At 36.3% G+C, this 21,970-nt stretch overlaps 1 protein-coding gene across 1 annotated transcript; it reads right to left on the bottom strand.

Annotated features, from left to right (window-relative positions):
• Nucleotides 1-18,592: 18,592 nt before the first annotated feature.
• Nucleotides 18,593-19,066, bottom strand: LOC133824195 (uncharacterized). The gene has a single exon (XM_062257066.1). It carries the CDS (start codon nt 19,064-19,066, stop codon nt 18,593-18,595), a length of 474 nt encoding a protein of 157 aa, XP_062113050.1.
• Nucleotides 19,067-21,970: the final 2,904 nt, after the last annotated feature.

Raw genomic sequence — 21,970 nt, 5'->3', positions numbered from 1 at the left:
TCAAGGTCGGGGTTGTTAACCCAATTCTGATACATCGCCGTGTCTAAGATGTGATTTTTTTTGTTTTGAACTCCTCCAGAAGACAAGCCTTCTCACCTTCGATAACTTTGAAGGTCGTCTTCTTTTCCTCTTTCAGCTTGGCATTGAGTTACCAAATCTCCTTGATATCATAATTCTTGGCCTCAACCACCTTCAAGGTCACCTCCAGCGTTGATTCAAGGTCAAGGACCTTCTAGCCCTCTTTCAAAGCAACCTCGAGCCTTGACCGGAGCTCAAAAACCTTCTGAATGGCCGCATCCCTTGATGCCACCTCCAGCTTCGCTGCTTTTATTTCATCCTGGAGCCTCAGCTGGGCATCTCTAGCCTCCTGCGCAAGCGCTTCGCTCACGGTCACCTTGTTATTCAGCATGAAGTTATGCTGAACGAAGGCTGCAAGTTCCTACACACAAAAATAAACAAAAGTTAGCAAAGCACAACCTAAGTTAGTACAGAACAAGAAGGTCAAAGTAAAAACAACAAACCAAGGAGAGAAGCTCGCCACCCTTGTCAAAAATAGTGTTGGCATCTCGGTAGGAGGTTAGAAACTCCCATTGAGGGGCCCCGAGGTGGTTGAGACTTTGACAGACGCGAGTCAAGGTGTCAGAGCCCAGGTTGACTCCATGAGTTCCAGTTGCACTGTCGACTACAAACTCAAGAACATGAGTCAAGATCAACAGGAAGCGTTCCCGCACAAAAGCCTATCTCGCTTGGGCTGCAAGAACCTTCTAAATTGGTTGGACAGCAGGAGGAGGCAGAATAGTGGAGGCACCGCGGGCTCGTTACCTGTCTGCGGTCGGACCTCAAAAGTGGGTTTGACAGCTTGACTCGAATCTAGGGAACCGAGGCGAGGGGCTACCTCGGTCTTTTTGGGCTTCTTGGAAGGGCGACCTCCTTTCTGCGAGGCTCTTTGGCGCTTCCTCACCTTCGAGGCCATAGGCCTGTTGAGCACGTTGTCTAAATTTGACTCCATTTTACGTAAAAAATATAAATATTGTACTTTAGTAATCGTATAGAAGTAATTAAAAGAAACTAGACTCAAGGATAATAGAAACCTAACTGGTACTCTCGACCGAGCTTGAGCTCAGAGACCAAGAAATTCCCCTATCTTCTAACGACTCTAGGGGAGTCCTATCTCTATAAGTGGGAGATAGCCTTGAAAGGTCTCTATAATCGTTGGTCCCATATTTAACGGCTATCCCATCCTGGACCTCATTTAAACTATACATGGTCTGGTACTGCCTTAACCTGCTATCAAACCTACGGACTCTAAGGTCCACCCTTGACAACACTAAGAAATTATTTCTAGGGTCTTCACACAGGATGATCACGTCAGGCTTGTCTTTAAGAATTGATAGAGACCACATGGAGTGGTGTAACACAACTTTACCTCCATCGGTCGAGCTCGTTGAGGCCTCACCATGGGGTTCATTGCTCGAGGCTGATCGCTTATGCAGGCGAGAGGCAGTGGAATGGAATCACGAGCCTGAAGGTCTTCTCCTGAGGGAATTTTAGCTATGGGGAGTGGCACATCTTCCCACCTATGGTATTTTTGAATCCCTGAGTCATTGGTGGATTTTCCTTCGCCTAAATGGCTACAAGCTCGGAGCTTGTCTTCATGGAAAAGGTAGGTCAGGGACCTTCAACCATAAGGAAGCCGGAGAATGGCGGCCTTGGGTTCCATCATCGCTGGCTGCAGACAAGAACAAGTGTGAATATTTCAAGCCTAACTATTCAATGAAAAATGGATAAGTGTGTTGAAATACTTAGGAATGCGTTTGAAGGAATAAAAATAGGAAGGAGCGAGCCCATCCGTCCAGAAGAATGCAGTCTTGAAGTTTGGAGGATGATTTGACATATCTTTAAATAGTTGTTTCTCCTTCGGATAGCTCAATAAGTAGTAGAAGTCGTCTCTGCCACGAGCTCGAGAAGGGTTGCTCTTAAGGCAGAAGAGATATAATATCTCTTGTGCCGAAGGCCCTTCCCATTTCATCTCAAGGTACAACATCCTGAGAGTTGACACGGCCCTGAAGTAGTTGGTCTAGAGCTAGAAAGGGGCGAGCCCAACAAAGTCCAAGAAATCCTTGAAGTATGTCTTAAGGGGTAGCATAGCCCAAATCCTCATATGTTCACGGCTCCATGTGGCAAGCTTGATTTTATAGTTGAGAATGCCATCTCCCGGGGCATAGCAGCTCCTTTCATTTGAGGTTGCCGGTCGGAACATCAGTGTACCAGAAAGGTTAAGGCCATGATAAGCCAACGACTTAGATATATGGCCAGTGGATGTAACTGAGCTCCAATAGTGCTCAGCCTCGAAAAAATCCTCCTTCGAGGTGGGGACTAAAAGAATTTGCCAGGTGGATGGACGAGCTGAAGAGTCATCCATTATGGTGAAAGACAGGGCACCAGGTGGAAAGGCAGTTGTGACTTTAAGTTTGGGGTCTAAGGGAATAAGCCTAATCTCGGGGTATGGATCAGGGCAAGCTATAACTCAGAGTCTCTTACTCTACTTCTCTTCGACCTCGCCTATCTCACGTCAAAAGTGGTCTCGTATATTTTCTTGCTCGCACCTTTCTTTGTACTCGCAGATTAGTCATTGATTTCTGGTAAAAGGTGACTCAAGACTGGGTGTTGATGGGTGATGAGAGATGGCAAACTCGGGCCCCCGCCGATTCTCAGAGTACTGCAACATCTAACAAAGAAGAAAAAGGTGAGGGCCCATAATATAGAAAATCATAAGGAAATTATAATTTTGATAACTCGAGCTCGAAAGCTCAAGATAAAAGAATGCCTCAATCGAGATTGAAGGCTCGACAGGGCAAGATTAAATCGTATGTCATTCTCAAACTATTGTAAAGTTCGGGCATCGAGGGTGCACCCATGTAACCCCTTACTTCCTTAGAGCAGTTACTAAGTGAGCTTAAAAACGTGCGTTCAACTCGCTAATCGAGGTTTTAGGTCAAATAGTGTAATTAAGCCATAAACAAAGGAAAAACTTTTATAAATAATTCCATTTCATTGAAAATCATAAAATTTTAACACTTGGGATCCCAAAATACAATTTAGAAATATTTACAACATACAAACTCAACCAAGTCGACTAAACGACAAAATCTAGGTTTATTTACAAACATCTCCCAAAACCCACTGGCTGTGGCAGCCAGGCTGGCCAAACATGTACACGCTGTTTCACGCCTGCTACACTCATGGTTGGTTGGCCTTCTCCTTACCCTTACCTGCACCACAGAGCATCTGTGAGCCGAAGCCCAGCAAGAAAACCCACAAACAGATAACATATGCAAAACATACACGAAGTATACAAACTGGCCATCAATAGGCTAAACACATACTGCCTAGCCATCCCAGGCGCTTTACTAGGCCCTGGGTTCGCGGTCTACACCGTGAGGATATCCCAGGTATCCTTTAGGGACATGCCCTGGCAAATCGCACTCCATATGCTCAACGCTGCACCCGACCCCTTACCGTACTCGGCCTTGCACTCAACGTGCCTAACGCTGTTCCCGGCCATTCTTCGTTCCCAGCCCCTGCCAACCTCGGCCTACACCGTTCCCGGCTCTTTCCGATCATTCACATAATTTCACTCATAGCATATTAAGCAAGTACAGAATACTAACAAATAAAATCAAAGGGCTACGCCCTGCAATTCAAACACATTGGGCTCAGCCCTGCATACAAGCTCTATGGGAACAAGGGTTTTCTTACCTGAGTCCCGAGCTCTCTAAGCACCGATGTCCCAAGCACAGTCCTCTAACTTGAGCCTCGCCGAAACCCTAGTTGGAACACATTAAAAATATCCATCCATCAAGTTCTAATCCAATAAATAACTTTGAGCCATAACCCTAACCTCTGGGACCTTGAATTCTATCAATCCGGGTGATAAAATCCATCCCGAGCCTTAACCATTGAGTTCCCAAGCCTAAACACACTTAAAAACACAAACTGGCACTATGAGCCGCGACCCTATCCTCAAGCGTTGCGGCTAGCCTCAAAACAGAGGCTAGCACTACCCTGCAACACACACGGGCCGCGACGCGCACACCAAGCACCGTGGCGCGCATGAGACTTCTCGGCCTCCCATGGCCGCACGCGCACACGGGCCGCGGCGCGCCCCTCCTAGGGTCGCGGCCCTCCTCTCCAAACCTAGAATTCTTCACCTTTCTTCTGCATTTTCTTCAAACCAACTCAACCTATAATCAAGCTAACAGTTCCAGACAATCAACACCAATATTCTAGCCTAGTTTCAACATCAAAACCCATCAAAACCTACTCCAAAACTCAACTAAGATACCCAAGAACATATCAACTTCTACCCACATGCATAGCCTAGATACACAACTGAAATTAAAGCATAATTCCCATAGTTAGAGCTTACCTTTTGCTGAGTTTAGTCTCTGGATTTGATCCTTAATCCTCAAGCTCCTAGCTCCCAAGATTTCCCAGCTGAATTCCTCTAGCTTCTAGCTAATTTCTCCAAGTTTCTCCTTAAGCCTCCAAAGAGAAGATATCCACTTGCTTAGAGAGAATGAGTGAGTCGGTTTCCTGAGTGTTCTGTATAATTCTAAGGTTTGTTTTATTCAACTTAAGTCTATGTGGTCACCTCAAAGGCTCGGGGTGCCAAAAACGTCCCTGAGGGCAAAACGGTAAATTTCCCAACTATTCTCTCCTAGACATTCTAACCTCAAATATTTCTCCAAATATTCATTTTCATAACCCGATAACCCCATATAATATCTAATGCCCGAACTACCCCTCAACTCGCCCCGAGTCGGATTGTCAACCCTGTTGTGACTTCCTGGCTAACTGCTCCACAGGACTATCTCGGATCGTGCTGCACAGATATATCACATATATATTGCATTTATCACATATATACCCCTAACATCCAGCCGGGGCCCACATGCACATTTAACTCAACTAAACATGCATCATTATCACATATTCACATAAATCCACATATTAGCATATTAAATCATTTATTGCCCTCCCGGCACACTAATCAAGGCCCTAAGCATTATTAGCAAATTCGGGCCATTACAACCCACATGATAGTGGTGAGGTTAATACCAATTTAAAATATTCTCGGATTCTTAGGGAAAAAGTTAGCAGTTACCTAAAATTGTGATATTTTTGGGTTTCGTGCGTTTAAAACCCTAAACCAAAAGCCCTATTTCATATGCTACACGAAACCCCTTATTACCAGAAAAAACCCCATTTTTTCATGTTTATGCCATAAATGTTTTGATCTAAAACCGTGATTCTAACTACACAAAAATTACTCGGACCAAAACATGCCTAGTGAAACCTTAAAAAACTTGTAAAAACCAGTGAAGGCATTCTCACAAACAGAAGGAACATGTAAAAAGTATATGCCAAAGATAAAGAATCAAGAATGTGAACTTACACAAACTTGTTCGTGGGTATGATGAAATCGTCGACTGAAGGAAGATTGCAGGAAAGATTTCACGGAGTCAAAAGTACTGAGGTTACTTTGTTTCTTCGGTTTAGAGAACATGCAAAGAAAAAAAAAAGGTGTTGGTTCATTTTTCTTTTCTTTGAAAGTTGGAATGAAATGATATATATATATATGTCCCAGTGGGATGTCAAAGGTCAAATGGATCTGGGCTTTGGTTTGGGTTGAGAAATGATCTGGCTGGTGGGGTTTAGTTATAATATTGGTAGAAAAAGGGGGATATATGAAATGACGTAGGTAGAGATAGGGAGTACTTGAGTAATTTGGGTGTGCAATCCCCAAGTGATGCATGTCCATACTCGAGTATGGTAGGTGGCACGTTTTTCCTTCTCATAGTTTTCGAACCAACACTTTTGAAGGGGCAAAATGTTACACGCAAATTTCGAAATGGACATAAATGAGTCTCGAAATGTAGGCTCGTAAAGTGTAAGCTCGAAAATGTTAAGTAAGGGCTCAACACTTGTATAATTTAACATGTTTTCTAATTTGTTCCTATTGGCCACCGAGCACTAGCTAAGATGGTTTCAGCTTAAGCGTCATGCTCGAAAGGAAGGATCTTCTCCGAAGAATATGAGAGCAATTCGAACCTTCATTGCAAGCTTTAAAAGGTTGATCTCTGAAGGTTAAGCTCGAAGAAATTGTTGGCTAAGGATGAGGCTAACTAGGATGGCGAGCTCGTGATGTTGGTTGATCTCGAAATTATGTTCGAAGTCGATAGTCCAGTTTGAACATGGTTGTTGTTAGGAAATCCCTATTTCATGGAGATTTGTTGTAATCTGATAATAAATCTCGATTATCATGAGAAATTATGTAATTCATTCATTTATTTGTATTATTTCAAATTTGAATTGTAACTTCTTAAATAAAAGGGAAGATATTTAATTATATAGATTGGAGAATTTCATTTGTAGATACGCACAATTTGGTACTGAGAACACTGTGCTAAATTGCTTTGTAAAAGCTCTAAGAGAAAATCACTAGTCAATAATACTAACTCGTGGACTAGGCAGATTTTAACTACTGAATCACGTAAAATTCTGATTGTTCTTCTTTATTTTTTTAATTCTGTGTTTAGTGCTCTTCACATTCAAGTTGACGAAAAACAGCACAATAGTCAAAATTATAAATTAGTTAATTTTGACAAGTATTTAATTAATTATAATTAATAAATAATTAAACTAAATTGGGTAACTAAAACCTATTTTAAGTCCTGGCCAATCGTTTGTACATACTAGTGTTATAGAATGCATTAGGGAGATGAATTTGACAAGTTAAAATTCCCTACTAATATTTTATACCTAGCCGCCCACTGTCTCTTAGTTTTCTTTCTAGGAAATCTCTTTTCATGTATTGAGACTTGCCCACACAAACACTAGATTGTTTTAGAGAAAGACTTGGAAGACTGTGGTCATGTTTCAAAGCGGTTGGGATTCCTTGCAATACCTAGTATTTAACAAGGACAAACTCTAATGGTTTTATTATTGTATTTACGAATCTTTGTATGAAAATCACTTCTATGCATGTATTTATATTTTCTATCGTATGTTATTTTGTGTAATAGGGAGCATACATATAGAGTTATATAAATGAGATCCTACAATTTCTATGGTGCAACTCACAAAAAGAGGTAGATCGCTGCACCTGTTTTTGTTTGCACACAATGAATAGTCTTCGATGCGAAATTTTTTGATAATCGTGTATATTGTAGTTATTTAGAACATCCTGCAAAATTTCAGAAAATTCTGAATAATTTACATTACCGAGAACAAGGTTCAAACAGCTTGTTGCACGGGTGATTATTTTTTTATGTGCGTGGAAAACTATATGTTTGAACATTTTTTCCGTACTCTAAATTATTCAGAATTTTCTGAAAAATTTGTAGGATGCTCTAAATAACTACATTACACATAGTAATAAAAAAATCGCGCCAAAAACTATTCATGAGGTACAAACAAAATGAGGTGCACCAGTGCACCTCTTTTTGTGAGTGACACCAAAAAAATTTCCAATATTTATATATATATTTAATTTTCATTATAAATGAAGAATTGGATATAAAAACACTTGCAATATTTATGTATATAAAATTAACAATATTGATATTTATTTAGAAAGGGGATATAGAAAAGAGCAGAGTGTAGATCCAACAACCTAGTTTAGATGTATCCAATATATTAATTTTTTTTTTTTAAGGAGAACACAAGTAAAATTATGAATATAAGTGTTCTATATTCTATTATTAGACTATAAAGATATACAGTGGAACTAGAAAAACGAGACAAAATAATGAATTACAGTAATAGAACTTCTATATATAAAAATACTTTATACGAGAATAACTTTTATAATATTACAAAAAAATATTGGATCCAAACTTAAGCTAGTTATAAATATAAATAACATCTAAATTATAGTAAGTTATAAATTTTTTAAGTCCAGTATTAAAAAAATATACTTATATAGTAATAAATACCATATATATAGTCAAGTGTCATTCTCAACATGTACTCATTATGTGTGAGATTAATTATCTATAAATATGTGGTAATAGCTCTAAATATTAAATCAGCATACCAAATAATAACTTTACCTAAATATTTTTCGATGTTAGATAATCTTTTTGGATCAATATATTTCTATTGAGTTATAATCTCTTAATTATATTCTAAAAGTATTTTTATATAGAGATTTTACTGTATCCAATTGAGGGATTGTTTGCCATTAGCATAATATATTAAAAAAAAAATACGTAAACTTATGAGAACCAAACAAAAATAATATTGTCTATATTTTCTAAAAGCATATTTGTCAATATTTTTTATCATTGTTTTGTCACATTATTCTATCATTTCCTTCTCGTTATTTTTCTCAGATCACTTTTGATGTCTTAATTTTTTCTACTTTTATTTTTTGTCTGATTACTTTTTCTCTCTTTATATACTATTCAATTTCTTGAATTATGTGGTGGTCAGAGAAATTATGCCTCTTAAAATTTTTTGGGCTCTGTCCTGTGGATGGCATTATTAGCATTATAAAATAATAACCATACATAAATATCAACGATCGATTATCACAATCTCTAGTCTAGTTCAGCGTGAAACCCGTTGAAAGTCATGGTTATCGATATCCTATAATGGATCCAATTAACTTTATTATAATGTCTTGTGTCTGCTGTTATTATAGCATATATATCTATAAAACCATTGATGAGTCAATGACATCCCACTCATTAATTCTTCTTCTTCTTATATATTATTTTAAATGAGCGTCAGGAGATACGTAAGCAATTGTCTAGGCAATTTAAAATATCCATAAACTTGCTATCACTGATCAATTTTCAAAATCTCATTATTTGTCTGTCACACTCACAAATCTTTAATTTGCAACAATTGTATTCATTAAATATTTTGAATATTTTTACTATTTTAGGATTCAGATGATCGAGCTCATCAGAAGTTTTAACTAATTACAATTCAAATTGTTGGTCCAAAAATAGATCTTATATTGATATGAGGATCTGTGTTTTTTCTTCTTCTTTTTGTTTGAAAATCATCAAATCACGTAATCCACAAATTACCAGTTTAACCCCTTTTAATTTTCCATTATCTAGTTTAATAACCATATATAGGTGAAAATTAAGAAAAAACATCATCACTTAAAATCAAATTAATCTATTTAATTTTTTATATAAATAATTAAAAAACTAATTAATAAAATAAAGCATTTATAATTTATAAAAATAAAAATAATCTAAAGTAAATATAGTTTTTGTATGTTTCATTTTCTTGATTTTATTTATTTTTAAATTTCATGTGTTTATTAATTAATTTTATAATTTCTGGTTAAAATATTATAAATTTAGTATTGTGGTTAGTATCACTATTTTTTGATGCAATGGAGCGTCTACTTCCTAGCTAATTTCGTTACCTGGTAAATTATAACCTCCATTTATTTTTATATGATAGTGCATATTATAGTTATTTATGTAACGATCTAAAATTGCTAATAAAGCTTAAGGGCGTTGATTAGTGTGTCGGGATGACATAATTGGTATTTATGTGAATTAATGATAAAATGCATGATTATGTGGCATGCCTGATGTTGACCCTTAAATTGGTCAACGACATAGAGTCAAATAAACGATATATGACGAGATGAAAACAAGAAGAAATTCAAATGGAAAGGAAATGACACAAACGATTTATAGTGGTTTAGCCCCAACTGGATGGTAATGACCTACGTCCACTTAGTGTTCTTATTGATGTTGAATCCCAACACTGTGATTAATGAACTAGGGTTCACGAGTTTCATAAGCCTTGGGAAGATTACAACTTCGGTGAATAATCACACTATATTTTTCTTAGAGAGTACAAAGATCAAAAGTTCAAAAGTCCCCTCCTTGAGCCATTTTATTCTTATTTATAGGCTCAAGAAGAGTACATGGGCCGATGGGCCTTAATTATCATAAAGATTCACGTATCTAGGTAATAAAAGAAATTACGATTAATGCCAATATTACAAGATTGCACATCCAAAAGAGAGCAAATGAAAGTATGTGACCAGACTGGCCGTACCTAAGCGTGACTCTTGATAAATCAATGACTTTCTGGTCGATGGTCGAACAGGATTCAGCCACTTAAAGTTGTCAAGTGCCTGCCACGTAATTAGGAGCCATTTTTGGGTAAACACCTGATTTTATAATTATGTGAAAATGATTAAATGCATGTTTATGAGTATTAAAAATGCATGTAGGCCCTATGTAGCTTTTAAGGGCATACTTATAATTTTGACCCTTTGAGGGCATAAATGTAATTATGTGTGATAAATTGTTGAGACCTCATTATTATGTTGATATATTTGCAGCATATGGCTCGAGACGATCTTGGCGAGCGGATTGGCAAAATAGTCACGGCGGAGATTTATACCCGGCTCAGGGAAGCCTGGGGATATTGTTGGGAATTTGAAAAATATATCGGGGATTATTAGACATTTGGGTAAATAATTAGAAGTTAATTTGATGACAGGATTAATTAGTGGGAATTGGGAGCAAATGACTAGTATACCCTTAGTTTGACTAAAGAATTAAGTGTTATGTGTGAAGGCAATTTGGTATTTTCTAAACGGGATACATTCAGGTTTAGTTAGGAATAAAACAGAAAGGAGTAGAACCTCCCTTCCCCTTCTCTTTCACGTATTCCTCTCTCTCTCTCTCTCTCTCCTTGATGAGTGAAGCTAAGGGCCTAAAAGATGCATAAACTCGGCTTGGGCTGAAGGTAATTGAAGGAAAGGGAAGCTAGAGAGAAGTTCAAGTTGGAACTTGGGGGAATCATCAGTTGGGAAATTGAGCTACAAATTGAGGTAAGAGTTTAGAGCATCATTTTTAAAGTTTTGGCTGAATTTGGGTGGAAAGATAAGTGTAGGTTGGTTCTGTTATGATTGATAAGTTAAGTAGAAATTTCAGTGGTTATTACTGTGATTTTTGTGACTGAATTGAGGTGTTGGTTTCTGTCTATATTGCTAGGAATTATAGGATGAAAATATGTGATTATGGGTCCAAATCCGTAGGTTGTTTAGTGTTGAATTGAGGGAAACATTCTGGGTTGAACTTGAGCATTCTTGGCTGGGAGAAGGAGGAGAAAAACCCAGGTTTTCTCTGGGTTCGATGGGCGCGACGTTGTGCGTGTGGCCCTTCTGGCCTAGGGTGCTCTCTTACTTGGGGCAATTCGCGACTTGCTGAGCCAAGTCGTGACCCGCCAGGGAATTCTTGTCGAAGAATTATTTATAGAATTGGTTAGGTTCGGGGATTCGAACCTAGGTGCCTGGGACAATTTATACTACCCAGTTTAGTAGAGATGAAGGTCCCGGAGGCTAGTTTCTCTTTCCTAGGTATTTTATTTTGATTGGAAGTTGATAGAGATCAATGACCCTTGTGACTTGGTTTATCGCCAAGGCTCAAGGCTAAGGACCATGCTCGGAACCAGTTCACCTACTTCGCTCAGAATCAAAGGTAAGAAAACTGCACCCGTTTGTGTGGTTGTGTTGGGGCTATGATTCCCTGAATTTGTATACAATGTTGTATGAATGAGTTATGCCATGTGAGCATGAAATAAATGGCATAAGAGTACCAGAATTGATATTTGCGCATAGGAGGTTGGCGACCACTAGTAGCTGAGGTTAATTAAATAATCACTGAGGTTGTCCTAAGCGAGCTAAAGTCAGTGGGTTAAACGCTGGGCTCAGCCTAAGTGAGCTAGAGACAGTGGGTTAAGCATAGGGTGCGGCCTAAAGGCGTCGACCCTGAATATTGTATGATATGCTTACTATTGTTGATTTGATGATTATGGCATGTTGAATACCTTGATGATAGATTGTTGATTTGTCAATTGTTATCACTCATTATGTGAATGTTATGGACTGCTGAATATCTAGTTAATGTTTTATGAATTATTTGTTTATCGATAATGATCATGCTATGATGTTATGCTTTTCTTCCTGGGCCTCGGCTCACGAGTGCTACGTGGTGCAGGTAAAGCCAAGGGTAAGACGGATCAACCATGGGTTGGAGAGCTCTAGGGGTGAGGTGTACATTGTCAGCTGCTCAGCTGGCATGGTCGAGGGATTGTACAAGGATGGAAACCTAAAATGTATATTTTTCCATTAGAGTGGCCTCGTTTATTTATAACTTTTTGAAATTTCGTAAATAAGTCCTTTAAACCCTCTTTTGGGACACTATGTACTAAACATTCATTTTAATGAAAATGACCTATTAATGAAAAAAAATCTTTTAATCCTAACCTATTTATGACTTTTGATTCACATTTTTATTTAAATGACTTGATTAGCAAGTCTTGCACTATTTTTAAACACAATGTAACGGTCTTGGTTATTCAGGGCGTTACAACTTGGTATCAGAGCGGTGTAGGTTTAAGGGTTCCTAAAGATTGGCTGGACATGTACACTCGCCTCTAAAGACAAGCTCGACTCAGGGTTGTGTAATTGTATACATGAGATTATATGCTTAAGTACTTGAATGAAATATGAATGCATTAATTTGTATGATTGATAGGGAGCATGAGATACTGATACGGCTTGGCCCTTAACTGTTGTTTGATGATATTGAGGCATACTTATTACCATTGCTTTTGCATGTGGATGAATATTTGGATAATGGTTTGTATATTGATTGCATGTGGTGAATTGTTTAAATTGAACTTACATGAAATACCTGATTATCGGTATATGGAAAGCATGGTAAGTATGAATGTACCTGGTAGCAATGAAATTTGTTAACTAATGCATAGTATTATAGATTTGTGTTCATTATGCTTTATGTGTGCATGATTATTGTGGTTGTTTGGAGCTGGCCATGGGATGGTTCTGGGTATGAACATCAGGGATGAGGGGTTTAGTTGGTGATGGTGGATGAATTCAGATTGTTTGTGCTTAGAATGGTTAAGTGGACCTAGTATTGTTATTGTGAGGGTTGCAGATGATAGTTAGGGTTGGAATCCTCCATCTGCCCCTGAAATTCACATCAAACGTTCGCTGGTATATGAGTAAGCTGTGAGTTCTAATAGAGGAGACTACATGGGTGAAACAATGGATTTTTCTGGGGAAAGAGTTGCTTTGTATATCTTGACAGTAGGGTTACCAGTGTTTGTTTAACTTGAAGATATAGGCAGATAATAGTACTATATGGAAGGTTTAGAAGGCATTACCCTCTGGTTTTGAGGAAGGTTTTGATTCGCCTAAGAATTGATCAGTGGATGGGCATAGCGAATCCCATCCTTGATTGTATGAAGATGATAGGTCATGACAAGTTGGTTGTACTAAGTATTTGTGGCAGAAGGATGGCTGAAAGTGGTACTCAGACCCAAAATATTGTCATAATGGGTTGAGAGGAATTTAGGCAGTGATTTAATAAAGAGGTTTTAAAGACGTAGTTTGAGCTGCGGAGACTAATAATTTTATGAGCTTGATTTAGAATGGTCACGAAACGACAATGTATGTCAATAAGTTTGGTGGGTTGGTCAATCTGTTTTGGAAGTTAATGTAATGACCCAGATTTTCAAGATTCGATAATGCGGAAATATAAATGTTTTCATTTAACAAAATGTCTCAAAAACCCGTATAAAAAAAACTTTTTTAAAAAAAATTCGTATGGCCATACTTAAAATTTAGTGACAAACATATTTTATAAAGAGTATAGTGAGCCTAGTATAGGAAAATTACACAAGGTCAGTCCACATGTACATTTGCAAGGTAGGCTCTGGCTCTCACTGCTCTGCCTTGCCCTTGCTCTTACCTACAACATGAAACAACTATGTAAGAAAAAACGCTTAGTAAGTTCAACCTTCAAACAAAAACATGTAGAGAATTAGGGTTCTGGATCCATCCGGACCCTACACAATCAATTTCATGAATGCAAAGCGTCCTTGCAAACTTATGGTCATGCCTGATAACCAATGATAAATTATTTCCTATAAACAGATAAAACCCTACACGCAGAAAATCCCAAAACAAGCGGGTATATTATATCACAACTTTTTCTTATCAACAAATACATCTCCACACTCAGTAAATCCCAGAGCAAGCATATATATTATTTCACAACTATATCTTATCAACAATTATATCTCTGCACTCAAAAATCCCAGAGCAAGAAAATATATCATATCACAATATAATTCGAGACCAACGCTCGACAAATTCCATCAATTCGGGCATAACACGGCCTCTAACATAAATGTTAATCTGTAAGAGAGAACTGAGTCTCACTACTAAAATCTAGCCAATAAATATCCCCATCAAAGGTAAATATCGTGTTACCTAGAGCATCGCTACTTATCCAAGAGTGTAATCAAATTTACACGGTTTTATAGAGACTTCTATGTTAATCAGTGGTGATGGTGAGCAGTTGCCCCTTGGGTGTTCAGCCTCACTCAATCTGGCAACCCCTAGTATCTCTAGGCACTCTCACTGAATGGCCAATATTCACGGCTGCTATCTGGGAATAACTTATCAGAGCATTTGCTCGGGTTCTAATCGTTCACTGATTAAGTAGTCATGAAGGCCCCTAGGTCCCATTTATTTTGGCGCCCCTAGGTTTAACCAGCTAATCCTCACCTCTTGGCCACTCGTCGCGGTAATAAGCTGGACATAATAAAATCAAGCAGTGTGACGAGGATCAATTGTCTAGGATATGAAGGACATCTACCGTTCATATTTTCTAAATCAGGACTCACTAGACTAACGTCTCTAAGCAACTTTCTAGGACAGTCTATGTAACTCCCACTTCTTTCTACAAATGCATTATAACAATTATGAAAAATAAGAGAAGATGTTTTTATTCATACTTTTAAGTGCATTACAATGTTAATCGAATGCCAGAGCTATTAAGTAAAGTGGAAGAATAACTAATAAATACGCAACTATTATATTCATGGGCATTTCATTAGTATAGTACCCATAGAATGATGATAAATGCAAGCAAACAATCACTAAAGTTATGAACAATAAAGAGAAATTCATGATTTTATGATGAATTTTATCTAGAAGGTTAAGAGATGAAGAAGTTGTGCAAGTAAATGGTTGAAGGAACAAGTATTTATAGGACAAAAACTAGCTGTTATGACTGTTGGTGAATAGTGATTCGACCATTGGAAATAGTAACCTGATCGTTGGAGATATAGTTGTATTCTATTATGGGATTTTAACAATTCTAAGTTGTTGAAGTAACTAACAGGTCGGAATAATTAATTTATGGATGTTAAAGAAACTTTTTCAGAAAAGTTTGTGATTCAAAAATACTGGACTAAGTAATATAAGAAGATTGAGAAATTTTCATTTTTTTACTATTCACTGGGTACTATTCATAGTGGGTCCCACAGTAGGGTCCACATGAGTCCCACAGCGGGGTCCACCCCATGGTTCCCACATGATGATGTAGTAGTGATACAATGATGACTTTAGCAAACCACCATGCTTAATATTTTGAATATTTTATTATTCCACTATGCTTGATATTTTAAATATTTTATTAGCATAGTATCCCAAGTTTTTCCTATAAATAGCCCTTCCAAAACTCATTTTGAATCACAAAACCTCATTTTCTTTCTCTCACTCTACCTAAAAATCTTCTTAACACCCTTCTAAAGTTCTAAACCTCGAAGATCTAGGCGAAGTTCTGTCCGCAACGCTAGCCTACGAAAACATTTTAGGTAAGCTCTTTCCCGAGCCTTTCATTTCAGTTATTTAGTTATTATATATATGCAGATTATTTTACTATGTCGTTAAAATGCAAAAAATTATATATAGATTATTTTACTATGCCGTTATAATGCCAAAATTTATATATAGATTATTTTACTATGCCGTTATAATGCCAAAATTTATATATAATTTATTTTACTATATCGTTATAATGCAAAAATTTATATATATAGATTATGTTACCATGCCGTTAAAATGCCAAAATTTATATATAGATTATTTTACCATGTTGTCATAACTTACAATGCCAAAATTGAAATATAAACTATTTTTTTATGTATCTTTATAATACTAAATTTATATAGGCTATGGTCACACTTTGGACTATTATGGACTTTTATTATATGACCTTATTCCCTATTATTATGGACTGATACTATGACTTGGACATTTCCGTATGACCATGACCACGAATTTTAGACCGGGATCTCGCCATGGACAATTATAGTATGACCATATGCCTGGACATAAAATAAACAACAAAATAAGAAAAATAGAATAACAACAATTATAAACTAAAATTACATCATGTAGATTTTATGTAAGTTAATAGTTTGTGCTTTTATTAGGAAGCTAACAATTTCAGTTGTTTTATCAAGACGCAAGGTAAGTAGAATCCTCATCTACAATACAAGTCTTTTATGTGTCTTATGTGCATTCATATGCTTTGTATGCCATGTTGTTATGCATAATTTATTTTTAAGAATGTTATATTTCTTATGCATAAGCACACTTAATGTTCACAAACAAGTTATTGAAAGCGTTAGAGTAGAGGTGCTGCTTGGGAGACCTACGTCCCAAAAATGTAAGGAGGGAGATGTACTTCCCTATATAATGAATGTTTATTAGGGAGAAATTCCATATTATCATTTTTATGCTCAGGTGGGAATGTGATTCCCTATGTAATGCTGGCAGCAGTATCCTCTAGGGCCCAAAAGAAAGGAAAGTGAAAGAAAGAAAATACATAACATGTTGCATGTTTATTTTAATGCATATGAGGTAGCTATTCTTCTTACTGAGCCTTAGCTCATTAGATAATGTTTTGTATTGTAGGTAAGAGGCCCCAAATATAAATCGTTGATGAGTATACGTGGACCCAACATGACTGTACATATGGGGCTGACTTGAAGGGAGTGGAGTTCTGCTATGCTATTTTATAAATAAACAAGAAACTTGATTTTATATTTATATTTCATAAAAAGTATTTTGTGAACTTTATAATTTACACAAGCTTTAAAAGTATTTCATGAACGTTGTAATTTACATAAAGCTTTTAAATTTATCGGTTGAATACATCTCTAATTCACGTTAAGGTGTAGTAACGCCACCAAAAATTATTTATAAAAGTATTAAGATCTGTATGTAAGATAAAGTTTTTATTTTGTTTGTGGGTATTGTATGGTTTGAAGTTATGAACATTAGTTTATGTATTGTTTAATAAAGTTTTTTGTAAATTCAGAATTTCAGTATTGTCGTATTCAGGTTAAACTTTGTTTTTTACACTATATATGTATGTTAAGAAAGGAGGTCGTTATAGTCTATATATGTTCATGTATCCCTATATGAACATACAATACAATAATCATTTCATGTACCAGCCATACAATATAAGTTGACTTACTTGTAGTCCTTAGCACTCAATAGGATTTCACCCTCTAACGTTCAGTCCAGTTACGCTTAGCCAATACTGTAGTTATCAATACAGTATATTCAGATTAATTATGGCACTCATAATTCATTATTATTATTTTGGGCAGTTTGGTCATTTTAATAAAAATCATTTGTAAGGATTCATGATCCTTATTTGGTTTTAAACCCATTAATGAAATTAATACAAAATATTTGAGACTAAACCCTAAGTCTCGGGGGGACCTATCATATGGTCTCGATATCTAAGCTCGGGTATCACAATAGTATTTTCCCACAATCCGCTAAAAATCTTATTCTTTAAAAGTTCGGCTATTAACCCGTACTTTCAACAGTCGGTAAAATATATAAAAGATTTTAGCCAGTATTATATCCCAAAAATACTAATTAAATTCCTTAATTATTTTTAAAGAAAATAAACTCTTAATTTTCCTTTTATTTTTCTTAAGGTTTTAATCTCTAAAAACCATTTTAAGAAAATTGACTAATTTGTCTTAATTAGGAAAACCGTTAAAATTTTTCCATCTTGACTAGTTAATCTTTCCGAAGTCAATTAATCAAGTTTACTTACTAGAAAAATAAATCACTCAATTATTTTCTCAAAATATAAGGTTTTGAACCCTTTTTTAATTTACTAACTTGTTAATAAATAAATTCTTTTATTTTTAGAAAGCATAAAAATTCTTTAATAAAAATAACTCTCACTAAAATCAAAGTGGTAATTTTAGTGAAAATATGATTTCAAGAATTACCAATTTTATATATTGAAATAAGAAAAATTTTACTTTTTACCTTATGTTCCAAAATCTCATTTTTACACAAAGTGTGAAAAGCCTATTTTTCACATTTTTAACTACATACTTCGTTAGTTCATAATTTGAAATTTACTTACCCAATTGTTACCAAAATTTTCCAATTCCATTTTTTGTATGCCATTTAGGTCTTTATAAAATCTTAGGTCAAAATGAGCATTTTTGATTGGTGAAATTATTTTCCAACAATGAGATAAAAATGACCTTATTTTTATTTATTTTTTTGATGAAAACTGAGTATATTAGAAAAACCACCAGAACAACAAAATCCAAACCAAGCCAAACCGGTCAGCCTACTGAACAAACCAGGCCAAACCAGACAACCAACATAAGATTACATATACATCAGGTAATTAAAAACAGAAACATCCCTATGAGTAAGCTTTAGCTTAGGATGCCTAGTAAGTCTAACTTTCACAGAATAACGAATCTGCTGCAAAACAAAATCAATAGACCAAGAATTTAAATCATAAACACATTTATTCCTGTTTCTCCAAATCAAATACACAGCTGCAGCCAAAGAAGCAGCAGAAACTCTTTGCATCAGACCCTTCGGCTTGTCCAACATCCAAGTGTGCCAGTCTTCATACCTTCTCGGCCAAGAGTCCCTTCCCACCCAGCTCTCCATTCTGGATCGCAATTGCTGAGAGAACGAACAAGAAAAAAAGAGATGAGAGTGAGACTCCTGAGCTTCTTCACAAACCGGACACAGATCAGATGGAATTAGCAAATGGCACTGCTGAAGTTTGTCGCGAGTAAGAAGGTGACCAAGAGCCGCTTGCCAAAAGATAAACCTATGTTTAGGCATAGCTAGGGAACACCAAACCACATTAGCAAAATAAACTTTACTAATATTCAGCAACCTGTTATAAAGAACTCTCATATTAAGCTTGTTATGTTTGATAGCTTCATCCAGGATTTGAGAAGAAAAAATAACCCTCAAAATAGCTATTTTCTTCCAATACCAACTCCCATCTTGCTGGACTTTATGGTTCCAAAAATCCTGCCCCTTAAGGTAAATGGAGTCAATCCATTTCACCCACAAGATATCTTGCTTAGAAGACACAGCCAAAAAATGACCTTATTTTCAAGTCCTTATTTTTTAAGAAATTTGATAATTAATAACTTTCAAACCGTTCAAAATTTTTACAATGAAATACTAGGTTAAGCCAACAATATGTCCACAAAAGTTTAAAAAAAGCTAGGTTCATTTTCCCTACAGTGTCTGTCCAAACTTGGTTCCAAAAATAAGAATACGAAAAAAAAATTAGTTTTTTACCTAAACTTTGAAATAGCATAACTTACTCATTTCTAAACATTTTTTAGTGTTTCAAAAGCTCAATTTTATATACTCAATCACAATAACATCACTGTATAATTTAATTTTACAAAAATCAATATACAGTGGCTGCTTGACCCCTTGGATGTCACAGCTCAAAACAAGTTTTGTTTTTAGGGTTTCCTACAAAACCCTTGGGGGTTTTGGTTCCTATTTTCAAAAAAGCAACACACATGCATCATTAAAATTATAAAGCAACTACCATAACCTTATTACATCACCAATAAGAAACTTTAAGGATTAACTATACAAAATAATGCTTAAAACTAAAAACCCTACAACAAAATCGTAAAAAGTAAAGTTCTTACCTCTTTGGTGTTCTTGCTTAAGGTGTGGATCTTCCTACTAGCTTTGGCTCCTTCAAAACCTTTCAAAAACCCTAACCAACTTCCCCCAACAATATAGTTAATTAGCTATTTGAAACTCTATGGTTAAAACTTTACAAAAGTCTAGATTAATGAAACTTTACCTTAGGGAAAATCCTTCCTAGACCAAGACTTAGCTTCCAAGTTTCCTTGGTGTTCTTGGGGTTGAAAATTGAGAGAAATATTAAGAGAGTCTTCAAAAATCAGATAAGAGTGAATGGGAGAGAGGTGTGGTCGATTTTGGGGTTAGAATGGCTCACAAAACTCTTCAAAATATCAGAAAACACTTGAGTGTTTTTCTACCCACTTGCCCATTGACTTCTTTATTAAATGGGATTTAAACTTAATAAAATTAGGTTCACACAACTCTACAAAACCACATGGCTAGCCACCCTTTTAATTCTATCTATGTTTTATATATTTTTTATTTTATTATTTGTTTATAAAGTGAATAATTAATTCATGAAAAGAAAATTTCAAATTGACTTTTGATACCTTTTTCACTCTTATTAAGTTTAAAATCCCAAAACTTAACATTAAATAATTAAATTAAATGTCTCTCACATTTAATTTAATTAATCACTCAATAAAATTTAACCTAAGGTCCATTCATGGAATAAAATTCCCTATTTTGGTAAAATTAAGCATTGAACACAAAATGTCCTAAAATTTCCATTTTCTCTTAGGTTTATTATTTTTTACCAAACTTTAATTTTTATGAATGTATAAAATGCCCAAAATATATTTTCCATAGTTTTCCATTTTATTTTTTCAATATTTTTTACCCAATCAAGGTTTTTGTGTCGGTCCAGGACCGAAAGTCTTAGCTTGACTTTTAAATCACAAAATTCATAATTTGGCTAGCAATAACTCATGGAATAATTTCCAAACAAATGTAATATTATTTAAAATAATATTCTTAACTTGGGGACAAAAATCCCAACCCGAGTCGTTTAGAGGTACCCGAAAATGCAGGACGTTACAATAGCCACAATTTATAGAGGTTTCGTCCTCGAAACTTAAAACAATTGAGGATACGACTCCCTCATCTTGTCTTCTGTTTCCCAGGTTGCCTCTTCAATGCCATTGTTACACCACTGCACCTTTACCAATGGCACCGTCTTGTTCCTCAACACTTTTTCCATTCGATCTAGTAACATAACCGGTTTTTCCTCATAGACGAGTTGAGGATCCACGCTCAGCTTCTCATAGCTGATTACATGCGAGGGATCGCGCATGTATTTTCTCAACAAGGATACATGGAACACGTCATGCACCTTAGATAGGGCGGGCGGAAGAGCTAAACGATAAGCTACTTCCTCGATCCTCTCTATGATTTCGAAAGGTCCAACGAACCTTGGGCTAAGCTTTCCTTTCTTCTCGAACCGCATAGCCCCTCATAGCGGAGCTACCTTCAGCAGCACATTATCAGCAACCTTAAACAACAGGGGTCTCCTGCATCGGTCGGCATATTTGCATTGTCGATCAACCAAAGTTTGCAAGCGTACCTTATCTGTCGGAAGTCCCTGGTAATCTAACCAACCTCATTCGATCCGAGAAACTTTCTTTCACCGGTCTCATCCCAATGAATCGGAGATCAGCATTTCCTTCTGCACAAAGCCTCATACGGAGCTATCTTGATGGAATCATGATAGCTAATATTGTAAGCGAACTCTATTAGTGGAAGCTTCTCATTCCAGGACCCTTGAAAATGGAGCACGCATGCTCTTAGCATATCTTCCAGGGTCTAAATTGTTCATTTGATCGTCTGTTTGCGGGTGGAAAGAAGTGCTAAGCTTCAATTTACTACCCAACCTCATTTGGATTCTATTCCAGAATGTGGAGGTAAAATGTACGCCGCAATCTGATATGATGGAGTTGGGTACACCATGCAATCTCATTAATTCTACAATGTAAATATCTGCTAACCTATGTGCCCCATCAGTTTCCTTGATCGGCAAGAAATGAGCAGACTTAGTCAGCCTATCTACGATAACCCAAATGGCCT

The sequence above is a fragment of the Humulus lupulus genome, chromosome 3, assembly GCF_963169125.1.
Source record: "Humulus lupulus chromosome 3, drHumLupu1.1, whole genome shotgun sequence".
Lineage (NCBI taxonomy): Eukaryota > Viridiplantae > Streptophyta > Magnoliopsida > Rosales > Cannabaceae > Humulus > Humulus lupulus.
This window is presented reverse-complemented; position numbering and strand designations above follow the sequence as displayed.

Excerpts from the sequence above, each read along its gene's own strand:
- LOC133824195 (XM_062257066.1), bottom strand. The coding sequence starts at position 19,066 with ATGCCTAAACATAGGTTTATCTTTTGGCAAGCGGCTCTTGGTCACCTT.